Below are 24,278 nucleotides of genomic sequence, written 5' to 3'. Positions count from 1 at the left end.
ATACATTTCAATTACAGGTACAAATCTTATCAAGGGCACTTTGGTAAATTCATAGGAAGACACCTCATCAAAAATCTAAAAAAGCCAAAAAGTCCTTCCCAAACTAGGCTTTTTAGCCTCAGGTTAAAATAGCAAAAAAAACCAAAAAGCTAAAAAGTCAACTCACTTCTCAAATGGAGGCTAAGTAATGTTGTAGATTTTAAAAATTCTACTAAAATTTTTACTAAATATTTTACATGGGTGTGATTTTAATAGAATTTTTAAAATCTCAATATATATTTATTTGGGCTTAGCTCATTTAAAAGAATCCCACTCTTTTTGACTTCTAATGATTGGATGTCAGTATTTGAGTTTTAAATAAAAAATATATTTTGAAACTCTAATTCTTGAACTCTAAAGCAAATTCTAATGAGTTGGTAGTGGACTTCATTTATTGTGATGTGATATTTTGATTTTTTTTTTTCTTCCTTATCATGTCATTAGTGTTCTATTAGACCACCCAAATTAATGCTCTAAATCATTGTTGTTTAAACAATCTCATTAATTTTTTTTTTTTTTTTTTTTGAGGATTTCCGGTCATCCTTTGCATTCCTTCTTTTTTCAATAAAATGTCGTTTGATTAAAAAATAGTCAACATCTCTCCAATAAATAAGGCCAAGTTTGGGAAGACTAAAAAAGTGTACTTTTTGTCTTTTTGGATTAAAAAATTGAGGTTAAAAATATGGATGTTTGGGTTAAATTTTTGACTTTTTATTGAAAAATGTGTAATAAAAAATTGTAAAAATTGATTTGTAGGGAAAATTTTGAATTGGGAGTTGTGCAGCCGTAATTGTTGACTTTTGGTGAATAGTGTTAACTTTTTAACTTTTTGAGTAACTTTTTGACTTTTTGACTTTTTTAAAAGTACCCAAACTTGGCCTAAATATATAATTGTTACAGAATCATGAGACTACACGTATTGAGACATTCTCTGGCAAGTGCTAAATTATTTATTTATTTATTTTTGTTAAGAAAAGAAAATTTAAAAAAACTAACAAGAAAAATTGTGCTCAAATCATGTTTATTGTTTGACATTCGTTTTTGCTTACTAGCAGGGGTGTGCAACAAACCGATGTACCCGACCAATTAAAAAAATGATGCTGTTAACGGTTTTGTCAGACAATTCGGTCAGCTACGGATAGTAATGCAATTTTTTTTTCATATATGATCTAGCCTTCGTTTTATAGAGCCTCCGTTTAGAAAGTAGGTTGATTTTTTGGCTTTTTAATTTTTTGACTATTTTAGTCTGGACTATTTTAGCCTGGTTTGGAAAGGACTTTTTGACTTTTTTGACTTTTTTTGTGAGAGAGGATTGTAATGATTATGGGTTGGATTTGATGTTTTGTTTTTTGTAACTAAAATATCCTATTTTATTTTTTGTGACTATTTTAACCCCAAACCAAGTTCCCAAACAATGCCAGAATGTGAAATTATTCAATCCGATCCAATCAAACTATACATTAAATTTTATACGTGGTATACTCTCGTTTGTTAACTACTGTATTGTTATTTATTCTTAAAAATTTGTCTACAAGCTATGTCTTGAAAATATCAAAAGTCATTAACGTATTATCAAAAAGCCTGCAAGTCTCTGAAAAAAGAAAAGAAAAGAAAAGGAATCATTAGTATATTTTGGCGAGTCCGGATTCTCGGCCGCCCTACCCGGCGGCCGTTTCCAGCAGCCCCCAAAACGACGTCGTTTTGGGGGCAAATTTTCAAAAAAAAAAAAAAACGCAGAGGAAGAGAGGGAGGAAGGAGAGGAAGAGGGAGGGAGGGAGGAAGGAGGAGGGAGGAGGAGGAGGAGGAAGGGAAGGGCCGGACTGGAGGGGGCCATAACCAGTGGGGGAGGAGGAGGAGGCGACGGGGCGACGGGCTGCGACGCGCCGGCGGCGAGGCGACGAGGCGGAGGCGGAGACGGCTGCGACGGCTGGCGGCGAGGCGACGGGCTGCGACGCGCAGCCTCCTCCCTCCCCTCCCCTCTGGTTATGGCAGCTCGTCGGAAAAAATAGAGAAGAAGGAAAGAACGAAGAAGAAGAAAAGATAGAAAAAAAAAAAAAAAATAGAGAGTTAAAAATTGTTTTTTAACTTCTAACTTATTTTGAATTATATCTCTTCTCTGTTTTTTATATATTTTTATAAATAAAAAAAAAACTAAGAAAATTATTTTTAACTCACTTTCTTAAAAAACCCATTATAGGAAAACAGCTACCTAGTGCCTATCCCAAAGCCTAAACTTCGTTTTTTAATTGATGAAGATTATCAATTCTCATCCCTTAGCCTCCCCTTTAATTCTCTCTCTCTCTCTCTCTCTCTCTCTCTCTCTCTCTCTAATTGAATTTCTTTCAAATCTTTTTTACACTTTGCCTTCGTTAACTTTTTAATTATTTTAATTTAAATTTAAATGTTTCATTTGTGACAAATTTATTATTTTTTTAAAATTTTTGTGAGAAAAAAAAAGAGATAATTATGAATTTTTTAACTTTTTTTTAACTTTCATGAAGAAAAAAATAAAATAATTACGATTTGAATGTGCCATTTTTTCTCATTAATTTTTTAACTTATTTTATCTTTTTGTACTAAAATAACCCTAACCTCACATGCCAAACATAACCTTTCACCTCTGACGCCTCATATCTCCCCTACTTTCTACTTATTTCTCAGATCCCTCTGTTAGTATTCATCAACACCTCACCTCTGAAACTCCCTCCTCTCCCTCTTACCCTCTCTGATTACCAGAGGGTTATTGTAACAGTTATTTTGCCGTTGGCAACGACGAAGGCTGCTTTGGTCAGAAATCAATGGTGATAAAATGAACCCAATAAATCTCTTCCATTTTTTTTGTTTTTCTTCAGTCTCAGATTTGTACATACAAATCGGGATTTGAAGAGAAAAGTGAGTCCCCGGTTTTGTTTCTTCCCGACCAAAATCCGACTGCCAAAGTTGGTTTCAAAGTGAGTGGTTTCAAACAATAGCACGGTTGGAATCAAAACAAAAACATTTAACCGACAGTCGGTTCAAGTAATGGATCAATGCCAAACCCAAACTGAATCAACCCGTGCACACCCCCACTTACTAGTTTGTTTTTGTGCTTGTTGGGTATCACTTTGAGGCTCACAAGTTGTCTTGGCAATCTAATTAGAGTCTAACTACCATCAGACATGCTCTTCTCCGCAAGGCGGGCATGTGACAATCCGAATAACATTATACATATAGAAAATTTGTACAAGCCGTGTTAATTTAAAAATTCAACACATAATAATGTGATATCTTGCTCTTATCAGGCATTTTACTTCAATTTTTTAAAATATTATCACATCATTCTAAATGAAATTCACAAAACTCATTCGTGCCCGTATCATTTTTGTAATTATGAAACAAAAGTGATGGAATCTATGAAGCTACTGTATTTCACTATTGGCAATATAGACTGGCACCCAAGATAATGTTTCAAACTGGATTTTGGCAAAGGGTACAATATTAAAATCAAAGACACAAAACAAACTTGGACATAAACAATTTCTAAATCATTTTTCGAATTGAAGTCTTACTAGAGCCACACCTCCACCGGATAATAACCAGTAGCATCGAGATTTCAAAATGATCCTTCAGTTTTTGTGCCCTGCGATTCCAATCCAACACTACCACAGATGTTCTTGTACAACATTAACATAAGACAAACTCACCTTGTGAAGTTGCAGCAAGCAATGCAGCAACACATCCCCATCGGTGAAAATTACAAGCCCAAATCTTAGAACTCGTGTTAGTACAGAGACGGTTCCAATGAACTCTCTCCAATGCATCTGTTATTCTTCTTCTGGCTCTTCCTCTTCTTGGAGAAGATTCTCTCTATTGTCATGGGCCCAGAAACCACGCACGTCTATAAGCATGCTGGCAACGGTCCCGCCCTGTTTGCAAGCCAGTAGATCAGCCAGTGTGATCCTCAGAGGGTCGGCTGGCTTCACCATATCCCAAATTTCATCTCTTACATCCTCGATGCATAGCTCATAGTTCCCTCCCTCAATCCATTTCTGGTGCACATCTCTGTTTCACACTCATGGGAGAGAAATTGTCAGATGATGACAGTATGCATTGAAGTGTGACAAAAAAATGCTCAAAAGTATATGCCATGTTTCAAAAACCTATCTCCATATTAGGTCTTTTGAAAGACCTGCTGCTTAAGAAAAATGCACATAAGTATGATTGTATTGGGTTACACACCAAACACAAAATTGGATACATAAAACATATGAATGAACAATAATTAACAAGATTTATTAGTGGAGCCCACTTCGCAAAAATCTTATTTATTCATTCTACTTTTTTTGTGTCCAATTCTATGCTTGGTTCATGTGTCTTACTGGGGAAGTCGGAATAGGAGAGCACTCATCTTGGGGTGGGCTTACTACTTAGATGCTTTCAGCAGTTATCCGCTCTGCACTTGGCTACCCAAAGTTTACCGTGAGCACGATAATTGGTACACCAGAGGTGCATCCTTCCTGGTCCTCTCGTACTAGGGAAAGGTCCTCTCAATGCTCTAACACCCACACCGGATATGGACCGAACTGTCTCACGACATTCTGAACCCAGCTCACATAATATACTAGTATAATACATTACAAAAGTAATTCAAAGTTGCCAACTACATGTAAAACAAAACTTAGGAACACTGATATACTACTATTGCTTTAATATTTCAGTCAAAGGTAATAAATTTTAGAGTCTAAAATAGGAGAATATGTATAAATTGACATTGTTTTTGTTTTATCATTGGATTCTAAGTTATCATTGGATTCTAAGTTATTTTATTATACTTGTAATGTGTTTTATGTATGTCTAACTGTTGAAAAGTGTTCAACAGACATGACACGGTACCTTCTTATAAGTATCTGTGCTTCTTAGCTTTTAACAAGGTTCCAAACCAAATAGTTCAGTTCATGTATCTGTAAAATGAGACTTGTGGAACTTACTAAACCACCACAAGTAGGAAAATACAGACGTTTTCTCTAGGAAGATTGTATCAGGAAACATCTCAGCTTGGTGATGCTTCCCTTCCTTTTCTTCCATGCTAGGATTTCACTCTATTTAGTTGCCGAAGAGAAAAAGAGAAGTCCAAAATTCTAACATACATTCTCAGCAACCAAACTAAGCACAAAAGAATAATTGAAGAAAAAGAAGTTCTCCCCAATGAAATAAGTGGAAAGCTGAACAAAGAAATTTTACCTGAAAAGCGTGTGAATATCAGCTGTTGTGAGGAATCCTCTTCCATGGAGATCAAGACAACGAAACAAATAAGTTAACCCCTCTGGAGTGTCTTTGTTTTCTAGGGCCAGAACAAAGTCGAGAAAACTCTCAAAATCCATCTCCCGAGCATTATTTCCTCCACTTTTTCCAGAGCGGACGTGCTCATCAAATGCTGTTAGCAAACCAAAACCAACAACGAACAAAAGGTTAATAAAACAAAATGCAGAAAAACAATTTACTCTGAATATATTCCCATTATTGTAACAGGTAGGGAAAATTCCAGGTTAAAGCACAGCTGATGAAACAGTGATGATTTTTTTTTTTCGAGCTCGGACAATGTAATTGACATTCTGTGTTACTTTCTAATGACCACAAGAGACATCTCTATCCTAAAGATTAGTAAACATTGCAAAATGTTACAATCAATTCTAATAAAATTAAGCAAAGACAGCTTAAAAAAAAATACTGGAATTGACACCTTCCACTAGTAACAAAACGAAAGAACTTTTAAGCAACCAAAACATTTTGCAAAAGAGGCAAATGTCAATAATTTCGATAGACAGTAAAGCAATGGAGTGCGACCAACCCACTCATTACATAAGGGTAAGTCCTGCATTAATTTCAAGAAATGGAAAACAGAAAACATGCACGGCACAACCTCTTACCCCTCTCAATGAAAATATCTGTCAGAGTCCCATCTGCATATTCTCGAAGTTCCTGCTTGCTCAATGTTCCATTCATATCTTTATCAAGGGCAAGAAACATATCTGCAGAACTAAAATGATCACCATAAGCTACAACAATAATGATAACAGCAATTACAAGCTATGCAATGCAATTAGAACTCGGGAAGTTAGGAACATGTAAATAAAAAGATAATATATACAGGTAACTAATTGCCACTTATAAATCTACAATTATAAGTATACTCTAAACGAATTTCAGATGCATAAACCTGACTGTTGAAATCCTTTCATCTACAAAATATCAACAATTAGAGGTGATAACCATTTGGCCCTTCCAATCTATACATTTGTACCTTACTTGCCAATTAAATTTTATATCACGGGTGTCAGATTGTCAATTTCAAATCCCTTTTCACATTTCAACAGTATTACTCACATGCTCTGGCATATGATACAAACCATAAAGTATTGGTGTAGCACTTCAATACTAGTAGTGTAGCACAAACTTATCATGTGCAGAATAAGATCAATTTAAAGAACAACATGAGAACAAGAAAAAAGATACCAGGGACTCAACATGTATCAAAACTTGATAAATTCAAAGTACCCACCACATATGCGTTGGGCAGATGTCAATGAAAACCAGTTTTCAGCTTGTTCAGTGTCAGTGACTTCTTCCTCACTTTCCTAATATACATAAAAGGTAAGAATCCAACGTCAGCTTCTATAAATGTGCAGGAACAAAATTACATTTCAATGCTTCTTACATCATACATAATTGAGTTAAAACCAACTCAATAACTGTGATTGATACAATGCAAAAACAAGTTTTATACAGCTTATTTACTTGAATTAATGGTGGAAAGTTTTCTTTTAAGATCAACACAAATTATTTACTACCAATTTTATACAGTCTGAAAGAAGCAAGCCAATGACAGCAATAGATGTTTGTAGTCAGTCTTGCAGGTATAGCATTGCAGCAGACATTTGGAAATCTAAATTCATCGTTTCATCAAGACAGAAACTATAAAATTCCATATAAAGCAAAGGACAAAAATGAAATGCATGCGCTTAATGCTTATTTTCATGCTGGAAAATATCATCAAATCTGTTAAGAAAATTGGCCAGAAAAATAGGAAAATCAAAGAAATAAGTCACCACAAAGCAAAGGAACAAAATCCAGTGTCTATCAAACAAATTATAGTGAATAAAGATTGCAAGTAGACAAAAATGAACTAGATCAGGAACAAATGGAAGTGCACTACACATCCAGAAATTCAATTAAATGGATTAGCCTTGCAAGATAAATTTCGTACATAGATGTGAACTTTCCTCAACTCACAATAGCAGCAATATAAGAGTTCTAATGTGGAACTATTACCACCAACGGGACCACAGCAAGGTGGGGAATAATATATGGAAATGAAGTCTATAACAAATCACTTCATAGTAATCCCACAAAGTTACAGAGAGAACAACACTTTCGAAGTTAAAGATTAACAAATTCCCGCAAAGTAATAGAGAGAGCATTTTCAAAGTTAAAGATTAACAAATTTACCAAAGACAGTAGAAACAGCCTAAATAAAAATATAATATCTTCCTATTGCAGATGGTTAGTGAGTTGGGAACAATCGCAAGCATATTACCTGGTGTAGTTCCATTAGTTCCTGGAGACAGTTACTAAGCAGAATCTTCTTTATGCATGCCTTTCCTGCAAGGAAAGCTTAACTCTCAACTTTCGTACATCCAACAGTCAAAGAGAAAACTGAGAACCCATATGAAGGGAGATATTAAGAAATCAAAAGAGGCCCAATTTTCATGAAGTTATATCAATCAAAGAACATTTACAGCCCTCAACAAAGAAAATGGTAAAACAAGATTCATGTAGTTGAAACCAAATAGTTTGTAGCTACAGTAAAACAACATGCCACCATTGCAATCATATTTAAAAAAAATATATATGAAAACATGAAAGAAGAGCTAATAATTTAATTAAAACATACGTAGAAAATCTGGGGTTGCGCTGGTGGTGGTTGAGAAAAAGAGTTGCATTTGGCATAATATGATACCACATGATAGAATATACTCAGTTACAGCAAACTAACAAGCACCGGTGCAGTCACATTAAATGAAGCATGAAAACTCTAGTGCAACAAATGAACAATTAAAATATTGCTATATAAAATCAACTCTTTCTTTTAAATAAGATTTAGAACATCCCAAACCTCGTCTATGAGGATCACAAAAGAAGAAAAATTTGTGTGCAGCTATGCGGCAGTACATTTGAATAAAGGCTGTAGGCATGTCCCGAAGTTGTGCCAAATTAGGAATAAGGCCTCGTATATAAGCCTCCATTTCCTGCAATTAACAAAATATAGCTTGTTCTCATACAAGATTCACAAAATAAATTTTCTTGCAACAAGTAGTTACTGTGTATGAAGATTATACTTAAAAAAACCTACTATCCAATTTCAGATAATGAGGAGTTGAAAAAAGTAAAGAACCATACATGAGATTGTAGGAAACCATCAGAATCTTCATCAAGCTCACTCATATCAATTCTGGCCTGTGTAAGTGAAACCTGAACAAAAAATGAAGTAGTATTACATGACACTACAAAAGAGAGAGAGAGAGAGAGAGAGAGAGAGAGAGATCCACAAAGAAATTAAACAAAGTTCACATTTAAATACTCAAGGCTGAAATCAGGACTGCAATAGCCCAATCAGGCAGGTCAAACTGCAGTGACCGAACAATTGTGGAGTTGTGTAAAGTTTATAACTGATATACTATTGAATTTGAGGGTACTATTGAAATTTATTGATTACATATTCAGAGAAAGGACCATGCTCCTCTTTTCATTTTTCTCTCGAATAAACTCAATCCACTCCTAAAATCAATTTGGATTTAGACCAAAAAAAATACACCCTTGGGAATCAATTTTGAACACAAGGGCATAATGACAGCTGTTGCCAACTACAGGTTATAACACCGGCACCTAAGAAGCACAGACATGTGACACGTTACGGACACGCAGACACGTAAATTTTCAAAAAATGCAGAACACAACACATTGGGGACAAGTGTAAAAAATATAATTTTATATATTTATTACATGTTATATTTTTAAATATCTAATATGTAATTTATGTCAAATATTTAATTTTATCAAATTTATCAACTTTAGGTATGTTATTTTAGTAAAAAAAATTTAAAAAAATTAACAAGAATAGTCCTCGGTGTGTCCTTAACGTGTCCGCAACGTGTCTGTAGCGTGTCCCAGAGTGTCTAACATGTGTTCGGAGCATGTCCGTGTCCGTGTCCGACATGTGTCGGACACTGTACATATCCTCCGAAGAGGTGTTCGTGCCTCATAGATTGGCACCTAAGATAAGCAGATCATGACATCACCATCTTGTTTGTCTTAAGAGGACTTACGTGTAGATCATAATAAGTGGACTTATTATGAACTAGGTCTTATGATAATTAATGGTTTCATCAAATACTATTAAAAAACGTCACTAAGGCCTCATTTGGGAACAGGCTAATTTAGTAACTTTTTGACTATTTGGCTAAAAAGGTAGGTAAAAAAAACTTGTATGTTTGGGATGACTTTTTGGCTAATTACAAAAAGATGTGCAAAAAGTAGAGAGAAAAGAGAATCTTTGACTTTTTGGTATGAGTTGTTGGCTTTTTAGCTAATTTAGTAACTTTTTGGCTAATTGGCTAAAAAAGTAAGTTCCCAAACGGGGCCTAAATGTTAATTTTCAACAACAGATTAAAAAATGTCACAAAATAGTCACTAATTATAAACTTTAGTGACAATTTAAAAGGTCACAAAAAACGTCACTAATTTTCAACTTTCATCAACAATTTGAAAAATTCGTCACATAAAAACGTCATTAATTGTAAGTTTTAGCAACAATTAATAATAATTGTGATTAAAAAAAAAAGGTCACTAATTTTTAATTTTTAGCAACATATACAAAAAAACGTCACAAAAAATCATTTTTAGTGAAGATTTTATTAGGACTAACTTTCAATAGGACTTAATGGGAATTAAGTCCAACTATTAGGACCTATTGGTAGTTTACCCTTTATCATCTTAGATCCCCCTTCCAATGGCTAACTGGAGTAGTTTGCTTGCAATTATAAGTCATTTGAAAACACTTCTATTGTTTTTTTATGGAAGGATTTACTAGGCTGCAACGGTTTTGCATAAAGTGTTACTACGGAATCATCCACATAATGTCATTTTTCATTTAGTTTTATATATATGTGTGTGTGTGTGTGTGTGTGTGTGTACTTTTTCTATCACATAGAATCTTTATTATATTCCACTTAGAATCAAAATAACAGGAACCATGACTTGGTTGTGCCTTCTTCACATTGCTTAAACCAAATTGAGCATCAATAGCAAATAGTCAAAACACAACTTTATAGTTAAAATATGTGTGCAGTAAGCATTGTAATATTGGCATGGGTTATCGTTATCGATGTTGCAGAGTTCTTGTTACTTATCATAGAGCAAGATATTATAATAATTATTTGCAAGAATGCCAGGAAATAGGCAACTTGGTATTGATGTGGCTTTATTGCATAGCTCAAACCAAAATGAGGTCACACATACAGGAACATAGAGAGACTCAACAACCACCAAAATAAGTTCTATTAGCAAATGAAAGGGTTCTCTACAATTGACATAAACTGACAGCAAGAAATATGTTCTTCAACCAAAAAAAAAAAGAACAGGCAATATAGGACACAGACATTGATCCTTCCAGAAAATAAAAGAAACAGGTTAAAGAAAACAAGACTTGTAAAGCATAGAAAGGCAAGACCTACCGTGCGCATCACATAAAGGTAAAAGGGCAGAATGGCAATTCTTCCCGACTCGTCTTTCTCAAACTTCATGAAATTTGAAGGACTGAAAAAACGTCGACATTTAGGGCCTATTTGTTCTGTACATACAGAGGCAATGTGGCAAAAGTCTTCATAATTCATCTACCAAGACAACAAACAAGACATGTTTTAACATCATCATTGCAGATAAGTATAAACAAACTAGAGAGTACAGGTAGTATATTCAACAAAGTTCAAATAATATGTAATGCCAATCCAACCATTAGAATCTAAAGAAAAAACATCAGCAATAATAACAACAATTATAAAACTGTATGAGCACTTGTGTGCAAAGGAAACTCAATGACTCAATTTCATAAAAGAATTGCACTGCACTGCAGAATAGGCTTTTCATCAACACACACAGTCGGTAAAATGATTGCGCAACAAAGTATTGCACTTGCCAGCACAGGTCAGAAATCTGGAAGAATCTCAAAAGATAAGAAATCAACTACTACTGCTAGTGTGGACATTTGCAGAGAAGCTGAACTTATATTTAACAACACGGGGGGAAAAAAAAGTACATTAAAATGACAGGGTCCACACACCTTTTCAGCACCAGTGGCATCATCAATCACACAATTTTCTCTTAAGCAAACCCACATAGCATCCAGATCATCAGCGTTTAGCAAAAGATCAGATTGCTTCTGCACATGTGAAATCATGACTAGAATTAATTATTGCCAATCCACATCTTAAAAAAACTAAACCAAATAATTGAGCACATGTCAGCTTGAAAATCATATTGAGATTTTGTACCAGCTAACAAATTTATCAATAATCTATCTAGAAAAAACAAAAAAGGCAATATGGAGTTCCAATATCACACCCCAAGACACAGATACTTCTTTACTATAATAAACTTTTAAAATACTGGTTTAGATCTGCCAAGAGTTGAAATGTTAAGTGATGATAACTGACAACAGTACTCAAACTTTGAAAATAAGTGCACATCATACCCTTAAAAAACGATATTTAGCCAGCCTCTGGACCCTGTGACTGATGGAACCTTCTTCAGGTTTCTGAACAAAGTGGAAACAAATAACAAAAGGACAGGGGTAAGAACATTCTCCCTTCAGCATTTGCACTTGAGTTCCATTACAAGTAAATACCGACACAAAAAAAAAAAAAAAAAAAAAAGAGAAAGAGAGAGAGAGAGAGAGAGACAAAAGTTGCCTGAATAAAAACAAGCACTGAGAAAGAAGAAGGGAAAATTTAAAGTGACTTGCACGCATTCCTGTTAGGTCACCTGGCATAGTGTAAGACATAAAGTTTTCCGCTCAAATGTGGACGCGAAAACCATAACCTTACCTTCTTATAGAAGCTCGGAATTGTTCCAGCTTCAGCACTCTTTTGTTGCTTCTCTTTGAATATATCAAGCAAGATTCTCTTTGTCTCAAGCTCTGTCAATGTAGACAGTTAAATTGTGAGTGAATATTTATACATTATCAATGTTCATATTTGCATCTGATGTGTAATTTATATATGATTTCACATCTGTTTGCTTTCAAATGTTGTACTAACGGGGCTGAAATTACATCTCATTCTAACATATGATACTAATAATTCAATGACATTTCTTTCACAATAGCTCAAAGTGACATAAGTATTAAAGAGGTTCAAGCCAAGAATCGTTTTTCTTTTTTTATAAGCGTTAAAGAGGTACAAGGGCTAGAATAAGTTTATTTACTGGCCTCAACCACTTGCCAGTCTTGTTAGATTGTAGGATTATTCATTGCAGAAAAAGCCCTTTCCATTTTGAGAATGTGGTTGAAGATGGAAGGGTTTTTGGTGCCAAAGGGGATGGACATCCAAGGAAGTATGAGAGTCATATGAGGTGGGTTTGTGGAAAGGTATTATGAGAGGTTGATCAGATTTTGTCAAACATGTAAGACTTGTGCTAGGTGATAGTCGAAAAATACAATTTCGATAACATGTTTGGTGTGGGGATATTCCCTTATCAGTGGCATTCAAGGATCTATAAGTCATTGCTATACATAAGGATGCTTTGGTAGCCTAATACTTGAGAGTCTCTGATTTCTGGATGGTGTGGGAACTCTCTTCATTAGGTCTCTTCAAAACTGGGAATTGGAGGCTACAAATGAGCTCCTTCATAGGATTGCAATACCTAAGAATGGGATGGATAAAATGAGGTGTAATCAAGGAAACAGAATATTCTTGGTTCAGTCCTACCACTCTTTGATATTAGGAGGGACGATGAATAATTTCCCTTTGAAGATCATTTGAATGTCAAGAGTGCCAGCAACAGTGACGTTTTTAGATTGGACAACCGCTTTAGAAAATTGAGTTCTAAAGAGTCATAGTTCAAGATTGCAACTGTCAAGTTAACATTGAACACTCCTGCAATTAAACCACATTCCACCTCAAGTAAAACCATTAATAAACAAACTGCCCACTATAATATCATTCAACTTGTAGCGTCAAGGCATCATTAATCATACACATCAATTCTACCAAAACCCCATTACAAAGGAGTAATCCCTCAGCATAAATATCACGACACACCAAATCTTACCTACATTACCATTAACCATCAAAACCTAACCAAAATTTCCTAAAAAATGCAATGCCAACCCAAAAACTACGTATCATGAATTAACCTCCATACCAAAATTTTGAGCATCAAAACCTCCCCAGATCATTCAAATGTGTTTAGAAGAGCAGATTTCATGCCTTGATTTTGAAATGGAGACCACCATAGCTCAATATTTGAACTAAGATAGCTGATAGCCTCAATTCCAAATCCATGCACATGACATTGTTGTAAGTTGTCTTGTATTTACTGTACACTAAAAGTACTGTAAGAGGTGTTTTATGGAGGCGAAGGGCGGAGAAGATTTGGTGGTATATATATATTGTTATTTTCAGGTAGGGTTTTAGAGTGTAACAGAAAAAAGAAGAGTTGCGGAGTTGTTCATATAATCCTTATTGCGTATAGTGGATTTAGATCGTTTCTCTATTGTGGGCGTAGGCATCTCGCCAAACCACATATATCTTGTGTTATTTTTTGTGTGCTTGTTCGTTTGTTATTGTTTATTGTGTGATTGAAACCACGTTCTTGCACAACAGCTTTGTAGAGAACTAAATTCAGATCAAGGTACATTACTGAAATTGCCAGATTTTTGAAATTATATCACCCATTCAGTCATGTCAATTCTACAAAGAGGTTTATCAATGTACATCATTGCAAGTTCTATAATTGATCAGCCAAAAAAACTTACAAATACACAATCTTAATACATAGAAATGGAAAAAGAAGATGAGAAAATACAGAACCATCAAGTTCTACAATTGATCAGCCAAAAAAACTGACAAATACACAATCTTAATATATAGAAATGGACAAAGAAGATGAGAAAATACAGACCCATCAAGTTCTATAATTGATCAGCCAAAAACACTTAAAAATACACAATCTTAATATATAGAATTGGAAAAGGAAATTGAGAAAATACAGACCCATCAAGTTCTACAATTGATCAGCCAAAAACACTCACAAATACACAATCTTGATATATAGAAATGGACAAAGAATATGAGAAAATCCAGACCCATCAAGTTCTACAATTGATCAGCCAAAAAAACTCACAAACACACAATCTTCAATATAGAAATGAATACAGACCCATCAAGTTCTATAATTGATCAGCCAAAAATACTCACAAATACACAATCTTAATGTATAGAAATGGACAAAGAAGATGGGAAATTACAGACCCATCAAGGCTTCGGAGCCGAGACCAGCGCCGGATCCGATGTAGCGGCGGAGATTTCTGACCCACAACATGGACGACGGCGGTGGAATCTTCCTCGGTGCCGATGCTTCGTGGCCTTCACCATCACTCGAACCACTGTACATTGCTTGAGACAGGTTAAAATCTTCGTCTCTGATTCAAATCTCACGAGCTTAATCTTCAGACACAGCTCGATCTCGGGACAGTTCGACACTGCAAAAACCCTAGAATCAGACACATTACTCACTGGTTCTCAAAACCCTAGACTAGAAGACACAGAGATTGGGCATTTTTCCATGTGCTTCTGAATTTGTACCAGAGTGAAATTGCACAAATGTTTTGTTGCCATTTTCGTAATAAAAAAAAAAAGTAAATTATACTTTGCCCCTTAAAGTTTTGGGCAAATTACATATATACCCTTGAGGTTTGGCTAAATTACAAATACCCCTGAGGTTTGAGAAATTATAAATTTCTCCCTAAATGCTATATTTGCATAACAAATTAGGGGGTAATTTGTTACGAAATATAAACCTCAATGGGCAAATTGTTATAAAAATACAAACCTCAAGGGACGGGATGTAATTTTCAAAACCTCAAGGGGATATCTATAATTTAACCAAACCTCGAGGGAGGTATATGTAATTTGCCCTAAAGTTTTTAGTTTTTCACTTTGGGGCTTATAGTATTTATTTAGTTTTTTACTTTGGGGCTTATAGTATTTATTCTCTCACTTTGGCCCTATTTATTTGTAGAGAAGTGATTGAGACCCCCTCAATCATCAATCCCGTCGCCCCCACACACACGTAGGGGTTGGTAATTGGAAGAGGAGAAAAAAAAATAAAAAATAAAAAAAAAACCTAGCCAATCACAAGTAAGGGAGTCGTGGGGGTCACATTTTGAAAGGGGTCCGGATCATTTTTGTTATTTGTAATTTCTTGCAATTTATCCACCTTCTGGTTTTGGAAAAAAATTTCATGTTGACATGGTGCCATGTGGCATAAAAATAAAAATAATATTTTGTTTTTATTTCATAAATTATTTACTTTGGTCTTTAAATTTTTATTTTATTTTATTTATTTTGGTCATTTGTTGTTGTTCTCAATTTATTCTCAAAATCAAATTTTACTTACTTTGAAGATCAGGAGGAAAAAAAAAAAAAAAAAAAAAAACTCAAAATTCAAAAGCTGAACCCAAATTCCAGCCCTCACTTTCTTTATTTTCTACATTTTCACCCTCATACTTCCATTGTCTTTTTACTCTCTTGTTTCCAACATCTACTTTCATCCCACCCCTCCATTATACTACCCTGGACCGTTACCACCTTTCACAAACACCCAAAATCCTCTACCACCATAACGCTACACCTAAAGTTTTTGTTTTGGATTTTGGGTTTAATTTTGATATTTGTATCTGTTGATTTTTTTGGCTTTCGAAGGTTAATAATATAAATTTAAGCGTGCCAACAAGAACTAATTAGTCCTTACAGAATATTAATTGCCAACCAATTATCAGATGATTGTCTTATAGTTCTTTCGGCCTCAGTGAATATGATTTTTACTGGTGACTTATTTAGGAGAAATTAGTAAATAATAATAAGTGAAGAACAATTTCAGAATCTGAATTTCATTAAGTAAATGAAAACTTACAATGATCTAACCCAGTGTCGTAGAGGTTCACACCAACAAACTATTTGAAACTACTCATAGGAAATGAAGTGCAGTACATGAATTGAAGTGCTGGAAATGTAAAGAATTGAAAATGTAAAAAGTGGAACGAAATAAGAAGTAAATAAACTGGTTTATGGATCTGAGTCTGAGTCTGGGTCTGGATCTCTTTAGCCTTCTCTACTATTTATACTCTTTAGTGATAACCGTTGAAGTGGCCTTCTAACCGTCAAAATACATCTCCATGATCTCTGGTCATGGCTTCGCTCAACTAGCTCCCACTACGCCTCTTTTGCAGTTACACTTTCCTTCTGAATTTGAATTTGAATTTGAATTGTAGATAACTGTTAGGTTATGTCATCTTGCGCCTCTTGACTATTCAGATGCCACGCAGATCCGATACTACCAATATGAACTGCCATGTGTCTGTCTTTTATTAGAGATTTACATTAATTTTCCAAATTGCCCTTTAGATGTCACATGTCACTTCGCGATTGGCTTTTACAAATTACATAGCCAACATTACTCCACTCACTAATATACCTAATACTTGGTGATATTAGTGGATTAGTACAATCTACCCACGTTTTGCGACGTGCATTGACCCTGTATATTCCGGAAGTATAACTGTTTTTGAACAATGAAGCAGTGAACTTCATTAAATCCTTGTGCTTTGCACTTCCATTCTTTGAGTAGACGAAAAGACTGATACATCCCAAATGGCCAATCACACATTCTTTTACATTAATCGAGCATACGAGGAGTCTTTAGAAGATGATTGCAGGCCTCGACAGAACCTTAACGCATTTATTGGCTACACTTATCCGCCTCCATTTATACAAGTCATTGAAGCTTTTGCAAATTACTAACCTTTAGACCAAGAATCTGCCAACTACAAACTATTGAACCAAACATTTGCAGATATAGATCTTAGAAGCTCCTCTTCTGCCCCATCACTCTCCGTATGGGACAAAGCCACTTCTTTTTCCTCCAAGTCCACTGGTTGGGAAAGTTGGTCAAAACCTGATGAACCCCAATTAAGGGAGCAGATTCATCATCAAGTTGTTGAATTTGATGATCCCTTCTCTATTCCTCATTCTACTCGAAACTCAGTGGTTTACCCCTATATACGTATTGATCACCAACGCAGTCTGGAAGACAACTTACTTGTGGTGTGGTACATGTTTTCCATGCCAGCGAAGATAGTGTGAGCAACTTCTCATCCAGACAAAGCAAAGGGATATAATCCGTTATTCTTGGCTAAGAAGGCAAAACTTTGCTCTTCTGACTGACTCGAATGTGTGAATGACCCCCAATTCCCCTCTTCCTTCGGGATGGATCCCTTTGCACCTCCTTTTCCTCAGAATCCTCATTGGATGGATGAATTGAAACTTACTCTTTTCGAGAATCAGTTTTTTCCTTCCTACCAACCTCTAGCTCTTCCAACTGCATATGAGCGATACAAAGTTCAGCTTCTGCTTGCTGTCTTCTCTCACTTGTCTTTCAATGTTCTTGGAGACGAGATTCCTCTCAAGAACTTCCAATGGGCCTGTGATGTTATGACTCGGGGTCATGTTTTCAACCCCATTGCCCAGGTAAAGCTTTAAGCTTTTTTGGATCAACTTCCACTCCTTCTTCACTGGTACAAAATTTCTTTGGCTACCAGTGATTCTTTGGACGAAATCACGATCAATCGTATTCAGACTCAATACGAAGCAGATAACCTTATTAAAGGATATGATGACTTCAAGAATAAGGATTCAGCGTACTGGGATGATTTAAATATGAACGAAATTGAGCAAGGCCTGAAAAAGACAGAGTTCGAGGTGAAAGCTGAACAGTTTTTTCACCAAATAAGAGCATACCAGCTACAACAACCTAGCTTCGATAGGATAGAAAATAAAATAGAAAAAGAACATAAGTTCATTGAACACTGCTGGGTTAAATTTAATGAACTTATTACTTTTTCTATTCCCTATTATTATGAAGTCAAATTCATAGCCAAGTAGGTCTTTCTAATATAATTACGTATATATCAATAAAACTAAGGGTTTTCTTTTCCTATTTGGCATGACCTGGTTTTATGTTAAAATTGTATGCTTGATTGTGTGGTTGATATGACATTGCTCCTTACTGTGTTCACAAAAACTTTGAATCAACTTAATTTTTCTCTAAAGCCTAACTTAAGTATTTTCGAAGTGTGGAATTTTCTCTTAAGAAAGGCAATCTTTGTCCTAAGTTTTCCATTCCAATTACATGGTTAACATAATCTGTATAACCAACAGTTTTGAATTAACCATTTTTGCTTCGAAATACAATTTATGTGCTTCAAAGTATGGAATTTTCCCTTAGGAATTATACTGCTTACTCTCAAAGAGTAAGTCATTTTGGGTTCCTTCACTACTTGGCCAAGTATTGGTTTTGTAGTGCTTACTTTCAGAATCCACAACTTTAAACAAGATAGGCATTCTAAAGATTCTTTCGAAGGACATTACCGTATAAAGATGGTCTAAGAGTATGCTTATAGAACCTTTGAAAGAACAAGCCTTAACTATTTTACTTTTGAGGCATAAGCTTCAAAGATCTTGGGAGAAAACAGGTTTTCGAAGCCAAGCTGAGCATTTAAAAATGTACTTCCCTCCCACAACTTACTCCTGAAAGAGACTCTCTATGATGTGGTTTTAAAACCCCTTATGTTCTGAAATTAGCATTTTAATTCCACTTAAGTCAAAACCATCAAATGGTTTATTTCGGGTCTAACTAACTCGTTGGGTTGAATTGGTAATCTTTTGGACAGAAAGGTTAAAAACCCTATTCCTTTGCACTTTGCCTATTCACTTGCCCAAAATTTTCCTTCTCACCCTTACTGCTCTTGCCTGCAACTTTCCACTCCTCGTCCACCTTCCTCTTTCAACTCCTCGATAATGGCTTCTTCGTCTTTAAAAGTGCCCGTTGTTGAGCATGTGAGCCCCTCTGTGACTTTGAGGAGACTCATTAATGAAGAATTTGAGAAATATAAAGCTAGTGAATTGTGTGCTATTGATGAACGCATCCTCATTCCTCGTCACCATGCTCAAGGAGAGTATGTGCTTTGACCCATTTTTAGGGAGGCCCCTGCTCAGCTCCTTGTCTTATATCCTCGTCTGGAGAACCACTGTCTACTCTACGAGGGTGGCCTTGACTGGGGAGCTGGAGGTTGAACCGACCCCACCGTTGCTGGCCCACAATGTGACCTAAATAGGAAGAATGGTATGATTGAGTTGTCCTTGTTAAAACGTTGGACCTTCATGAACTCTGTCTCCTTGATGCCCTTGGACTAGCCAGGTTTTCTATCCCTGAAGACCCTTTCCTCATACTTACTACACTCTGTTTTTGGAATTCATATTTGAATTTTTTTCAATTTCGATGTGGCATGATGGCCCCCACCATTCTTGATATATGCTATCTCTTTGGGTTATTCCCCATTGGCACCCTTTTTGGTCCTGATTACCCTGACCTTAATGTGCCTTTTTTCATCCCTCATTTGAATTCCTCCTTTAGTGATTTTTGCACATTCTGAAAAACCAAGAGAGGGCCTGTGTCAGACAAAGAGTTCTTCTCTTTTGTTCTATATTGGCTTTGCAAATTTTTGTTCTATACGTCTTCTCAGAGGATTATGCTTGAGTTTGCTCCCCTTGCTAAGGCCCTTGTTTTGGGGAAGAAAATAGCCTTAGCTCCATACGTTTTAGGCCATATGTATAGAGTCTGCTCCTAATTTTGTGAAAAACCTTTGGATGCTAACCAAGAAGGGCCACTCTGGATATTGCAACTTTAGCTCTTTGCTTATTTCACTGCTTTACACTCTAAGTGCCTGAGATTTTTGGTATCAGACCCTACTTCTTATGGAGTAAAATATGCCAGAGTTTCACTTTACCCTTCCACTTTTGCTTATTACTTTACTGTTTTCCATCAACTCTCAGTTTCCCCTCCTTCTTAAACCTTCTTTTGTCCATTCGAAGCTAATGTTGGCCTAGTCTAGTTGAGGACTTTCTTGGTTGGCTTTGCCTCCGTTTGGGAAATGGGTTGGCTTTTTGGCTTTTTTAAATTTTTTAGCCTGGGCTAAAAAACTTGGTTTGTGAAGGGCTCTTTGGCTTTTTGGACTTTTTTTGTGAGAGAAGAGCGTAATGATTATGGGTTGGATATGATGTTTTGTTTGTTGTGGCTAAAATAGCCCATTTTGTCTTTTGTGGCTAAAATAGCCCTAAACCTCCTTGCCAAATGGAGCCAAAAACTGTTCCCAACCTTAGCACAAGGACATGTGGGCTTCTATCTTAACTACAAGAGAGCTCTTTATTGGCACTTTACACCTTCGAGTTTATAAAATGCATAGCAGAAGCCTACTGCCCTGCTCAATTTGCTAGGCAATTTGGGCTTACTCAGGGGATCCTTATCCCTCTCTGCAGCCAAACTAACTCCAACCTTGCCACTAGAGAGCTGAGAGTGCAAAGAACCAAGCTGGAGGAGGCAACCTCCAAATTTATTCAAGACTTAATCGAGTTTCAATTCACTCCCTTTATCCCACAAGGCATTGCACTGAAGAGGTATCAAAACTGGCGGACAGCAAATATGGAGGTGCACTTGGCCATTCCCCCTCAGGATCTATTGGTGGGACTAGATTTGCCTTCTCAAGCCAAGCCTAAGGGGATTGGGCTCATCACTTCTTCTATTACTCCTGCTATCCCAACTCCTACTCCTGTTGCCACAGAGACTGCTCCTGCTGCCTCTCTTCCTCCTCATAGAGTCACTAGGGCTGTTTCGAAAAGAGGCATGCACTTTTATCTTTCCTTTCTCTTCTCTTTATAATGTCTTGCTCATCTACTTATAGTTTTTATTTATTTATGTAGGAGCTTCACTAGTAGACTCTCCTCAAAGGGCTCAAGCTCTAAGCATTCTTAAATACAAGCAGCAACATCAATAAAAGAAAAGGAAACTTGTGCTTGATCCTGAAGAGGAGGAGGTCCCTAAAGTTCTTATAGAAAAGGAACAAGAAACACCACTTAAGAGGATGAAGAAAAATAACAGTCTCCCCCTCTAATTTCATTGATGACCCTACTCATCAAGTGGCTGCCAAGGCAGCAGAGAGGGAGCAATCCAAGGAATTGATGGTTTTCTAGAGATCTGAGAAAATGAGGCAACAACAGATATTAAGGAATGAAGTTGCTGCTGCTGATACACTTCAAAGGGAAGCCGCAAGGGGGCAACAAACTGCCAACATTATGCTCTTCGCAACTCTCCAACCATTACCACCACCACTTCCGAGGCTGGTAATTTCCTTTAGTTTCTTTAGTAATTTCGTTTCCCAAGTTTTCAGCAATAAAACTTACCATTGCTTTTTATTTTCTGTCTTGCAGTAACAGTTACTTCACTTCCTCCTCATTTGACAATGGCTTCTTCTGCCTTGTCTGAAATTGAAAGGCCATTAGAGGCAACCTTGAAAAGGAGGAAGAAGATTAACACCGAAGTGCCTTTAAGTGTAGAGCCCATCCAGACAGTACTTCCACTTCCCAGCTCTACACTTTCCATACATTTTTTGAGGCAAGGCATCTCTATTTCTTTATGCCCGGGCTTAACTCCATATCTACCTCATCTAACCTTCACCTCAGCCCAATTCACTCCCTCTACAATCCTAGTTGCTCCTTCATCACTTGAGAAGGCCCCAGTTGTCACTTCAGCAGTGATAGCTGGTGCTTCCAAAGAAGATACTAGTAGCTTATCAATTTCTTATCCACCACCACCATCCAGCTCTAGTCCATTTTCCTTTGATTTGCTGGTGGCCAGGACTATAAACACTGCCAGGGACACTTCAACCCCTTCTCCTACCCCTATGCAACCCCCTCTTCCAGACCTTTCTGCACCTTCAATGTCAGTGGAAGAGATGGACATTTTTTAGGCCCAGTTGGATAGCCTTTTTGTCACACCTTCAACCACTCCAGCAGCCAACAGTGAAGCTGAGCCATTGGCTCTTGCTGACTTCTTCTTGAAAATTTTTGAGAGCTCTTCAACCATCAGCAGAGTTTCTTTGCCTCCATTGGACTTAGGCACCTGTTTGGAATTGCTGACATCATTTTCAAGGATCCCATTTGAAGTCTTACAATTACCTCTACTTAAGAATGGTTTCCTCCAAAGCTGCAAAGTCATTGGGCAATCCAATACGGCTATTTCAAGCCACTTATCCCAAGCAGCAACTACCATAGATTTCTATGTCAATATCTGCCACATTGTTAAAGCCGCGGAAGAGAAGCTATTAAAAGACAAGGAATTTGTTTCCCATATACATACTGAGATATCTGAATTAAAAGGACAACATTCATCTGCTTCTCAGTTTCGAATCCAGATTTTGGAGAAAAAGGCCCAATTAGAAGAGGACTTAGCAGCTGTTAACCTAACCTTGGATCGAATTGCTAAAAAGCTGCAAATTACCAATCAAGGGCTAGTTAATCGTAGGCAAGGCATAACTACATTCATTCAGTTGTTCCCATCCCTTAGGAGCAGAGAATCAATTATAAGGGAACAACTGAAGTATTGTACTGATTTTTGGGCCAATCTATGGCTGCATGGACTTAACTCTTTATGAAATGAAATCCTTATTTATTATTTGAGTGTTTTCACGCTTCTTTTGTTTAGCATTTCTCACACTTCTTGTGTTTCTCACACAGTTGGATAATAAGGCTTCAAATACCTGGCATTGATTTTCTTGGGATGTACATAACCATTTAGATTTCTCAGATGGTATGCTTTCCCAAGCATAACTCTATGGACTTGATATGATCCTTCCCAATTAAGTACTGTATGATTGGATGCCTCCAATCTTGATCTTGTAAGTCATTGGCGGTGTTTGTTTCAGTTTTTCAGAGCCAACTTATGGCTTTTAGCTTTGAAAAAGTTATTTTGGACTGTTTGGTTAAACTTATTTCAAACAGCTTCTGATTCTAATAGCTTATTTTAACTCAAAAAAACTGATTCTGAGAAGCTGCTCACCCCTTGCTTCTGATTATCAGCTTCTGCTGTGGACATGTTAATTTATGGTTATACTCTTAATTTTTTTTATTTTTTATTTTTTTAAAAATAGAAAAAGACTCAAATGGACTATAGATTATTATTATTATTTTTTATGAGAAATATAGACAAACAAAAAATAAAAATTAATTGAAAAAGCTATTTCACAGCTTATTTAACAAACACTACTCAGCAACTTAAATCTATAATCCAACAGCTACACCAAACAGATTAACAACTTCTGATTAAAGTCATAATCTATAATCTGTTAAGCTATAATTTATAAACTGTTTTAACAGCTACACCAAACGGGGCCATTATGGTTGACTTCCAACACAACATCCCTTTTAGCTAAATGTGGTATTAATTTTTTATATGTTGCTTGATTTATGTTCAATTCAGTGTCATCCCTCATTTTGAAATTCAAAGTCTTTTCAACTACATCATTGGCTTTGCTATTCATGAACCTTGGGATATAAGTCGCATCTGTTATCTGAAACTGAGAAAGCAAATGTAATGCAACAACATAATATGGCAACATGCTTGCACTTTGACATTTGAAAATTCCTTTCACTTGGTTGACCACCAATTGAGAATCTCCAAATATCTCAACTGCATGAGCTTGTAATCCAATAAGCATTTCCAATCCCATTATTAAAGCTTCATATTCAGCTTGATTATTGGAACAAGTGGTTTCATCAACCCTGAAACCATGTGTGGTTTCTACCCCCTGTGGTGACTTAATTACGACACCAATTCCAATAAGGCCATTGGCCTTTGATCTGTCGAACCACATCTGCCATGGCTCAACATTGACCATACCAAGATCTATTATCTCCTGGCTTTCTGTTTGGTATGGATGATCTGCCAAGAAGTTAGCCAAAACTTGTCCTTTTACTACCTTTTGGAGGACATATTCAAGATGAAATTCTGATAAAGCTAATATTCATTTGTCAATT

The 24,278-nt window shown here is 36.2% G+C and overlaps 1 protein-coding gene and 1 non-coding gene across 2 annotated transcripts; both read right to left on the bottom strand.

The window, feature by feature from the left end:
• Positions 1 to 3,420: 3,420 nt before the first annotated feature.
• On the bottom strand, positions 3,421 to 14,978 carry LOC114301770 (putative serine/threonine-protein phosphatase 2A regulatory subunit B'' subunit TON2). Its single transcript, XM_028246734.2, has 12 exons — positions 14,604 to 14,978; positions 12,177 to 12,268; positions 11,825 to 11,887; positions 11,414 to 11,512; positions 10,809 to 10,967; positions 8,476 to 8,547; positions 8,192 to 8,324; positions 7,613 to 7,677; positions 6,578 to 6,653; positions 5,946 to 6,047; positions 5,260 to 5,452; positions 3,421 to 4,080 (listed from the first exon to the last, which is right to left on the bottom strand). The coding sequence occupies exons 1-12, from the start codon at positions 14,743 to 14,745 to the stop codon at positions 3,843 to 3,845; spliced, it is 1,434 nt and encodes a 477-aa protein (XP_028102535.1). The 5' UTR covers positions 14,746 to 14,978; the 3' UTR covers positions 3,421 to 3,842.
• LOC114301775 (small nucleolar RNA snoR104) lies at positions 4,972 to 5,088 on the bottom strand. The gene has a single exon (XR_003643186.1). It is a non-coding gene; the product is annotated as a small nucleolar RNA snoR104 (small nucleolar RNA).
• Positions 14,979 to 24,278: the final 9,300 nt, after the last annotated feature.

The sequence above is a fragment of the Camellia sinensis genome, chromosome 7, assembly GCF_055761805.1.
Source record: "Camellia sinensis isolate YWXY chromosome 7, ASM5576180v1, whole genome shotgun sequence".
NCBI lineage: Eukaryota > Viridiplantae > Streptophyta > Magnoliopsida > Ericales > Theaceae > Camellia > Camellia sinensis.
Note: the sequence above shows the minus strand (reverse complement) of the source record. Positions and strands in the feature narration are given on the sequence as shown.

What these genes read in the sequence shown, in the direction of transcription:
- LOC114301770 (XM_028246734.2), bottom strand. Translation starts at nt 14,745, where the DNA reads ATGTACAGTGGTTCGAGTGATGGTGAAGGCCACGAAGCATCGGCACCG. An exon ending in TTGTGATCCTCATAGACGAG is followed by an intron (nt 7,678 to 8,191) that starts GTTTGGGATGTT and finishes CTTTCCTTGCAG; the next exon opens with GAAAGGCATGCATAAAGAAG. An exon ending in GATATTCACACGCTTTTCAG is followed by an intron (nt 4,081 to 5,259) that starts GTAAAATTTCTT and finishes AGTGTGAAACAG; the next exon opens with AGATGTGCACCAGAAATGGA.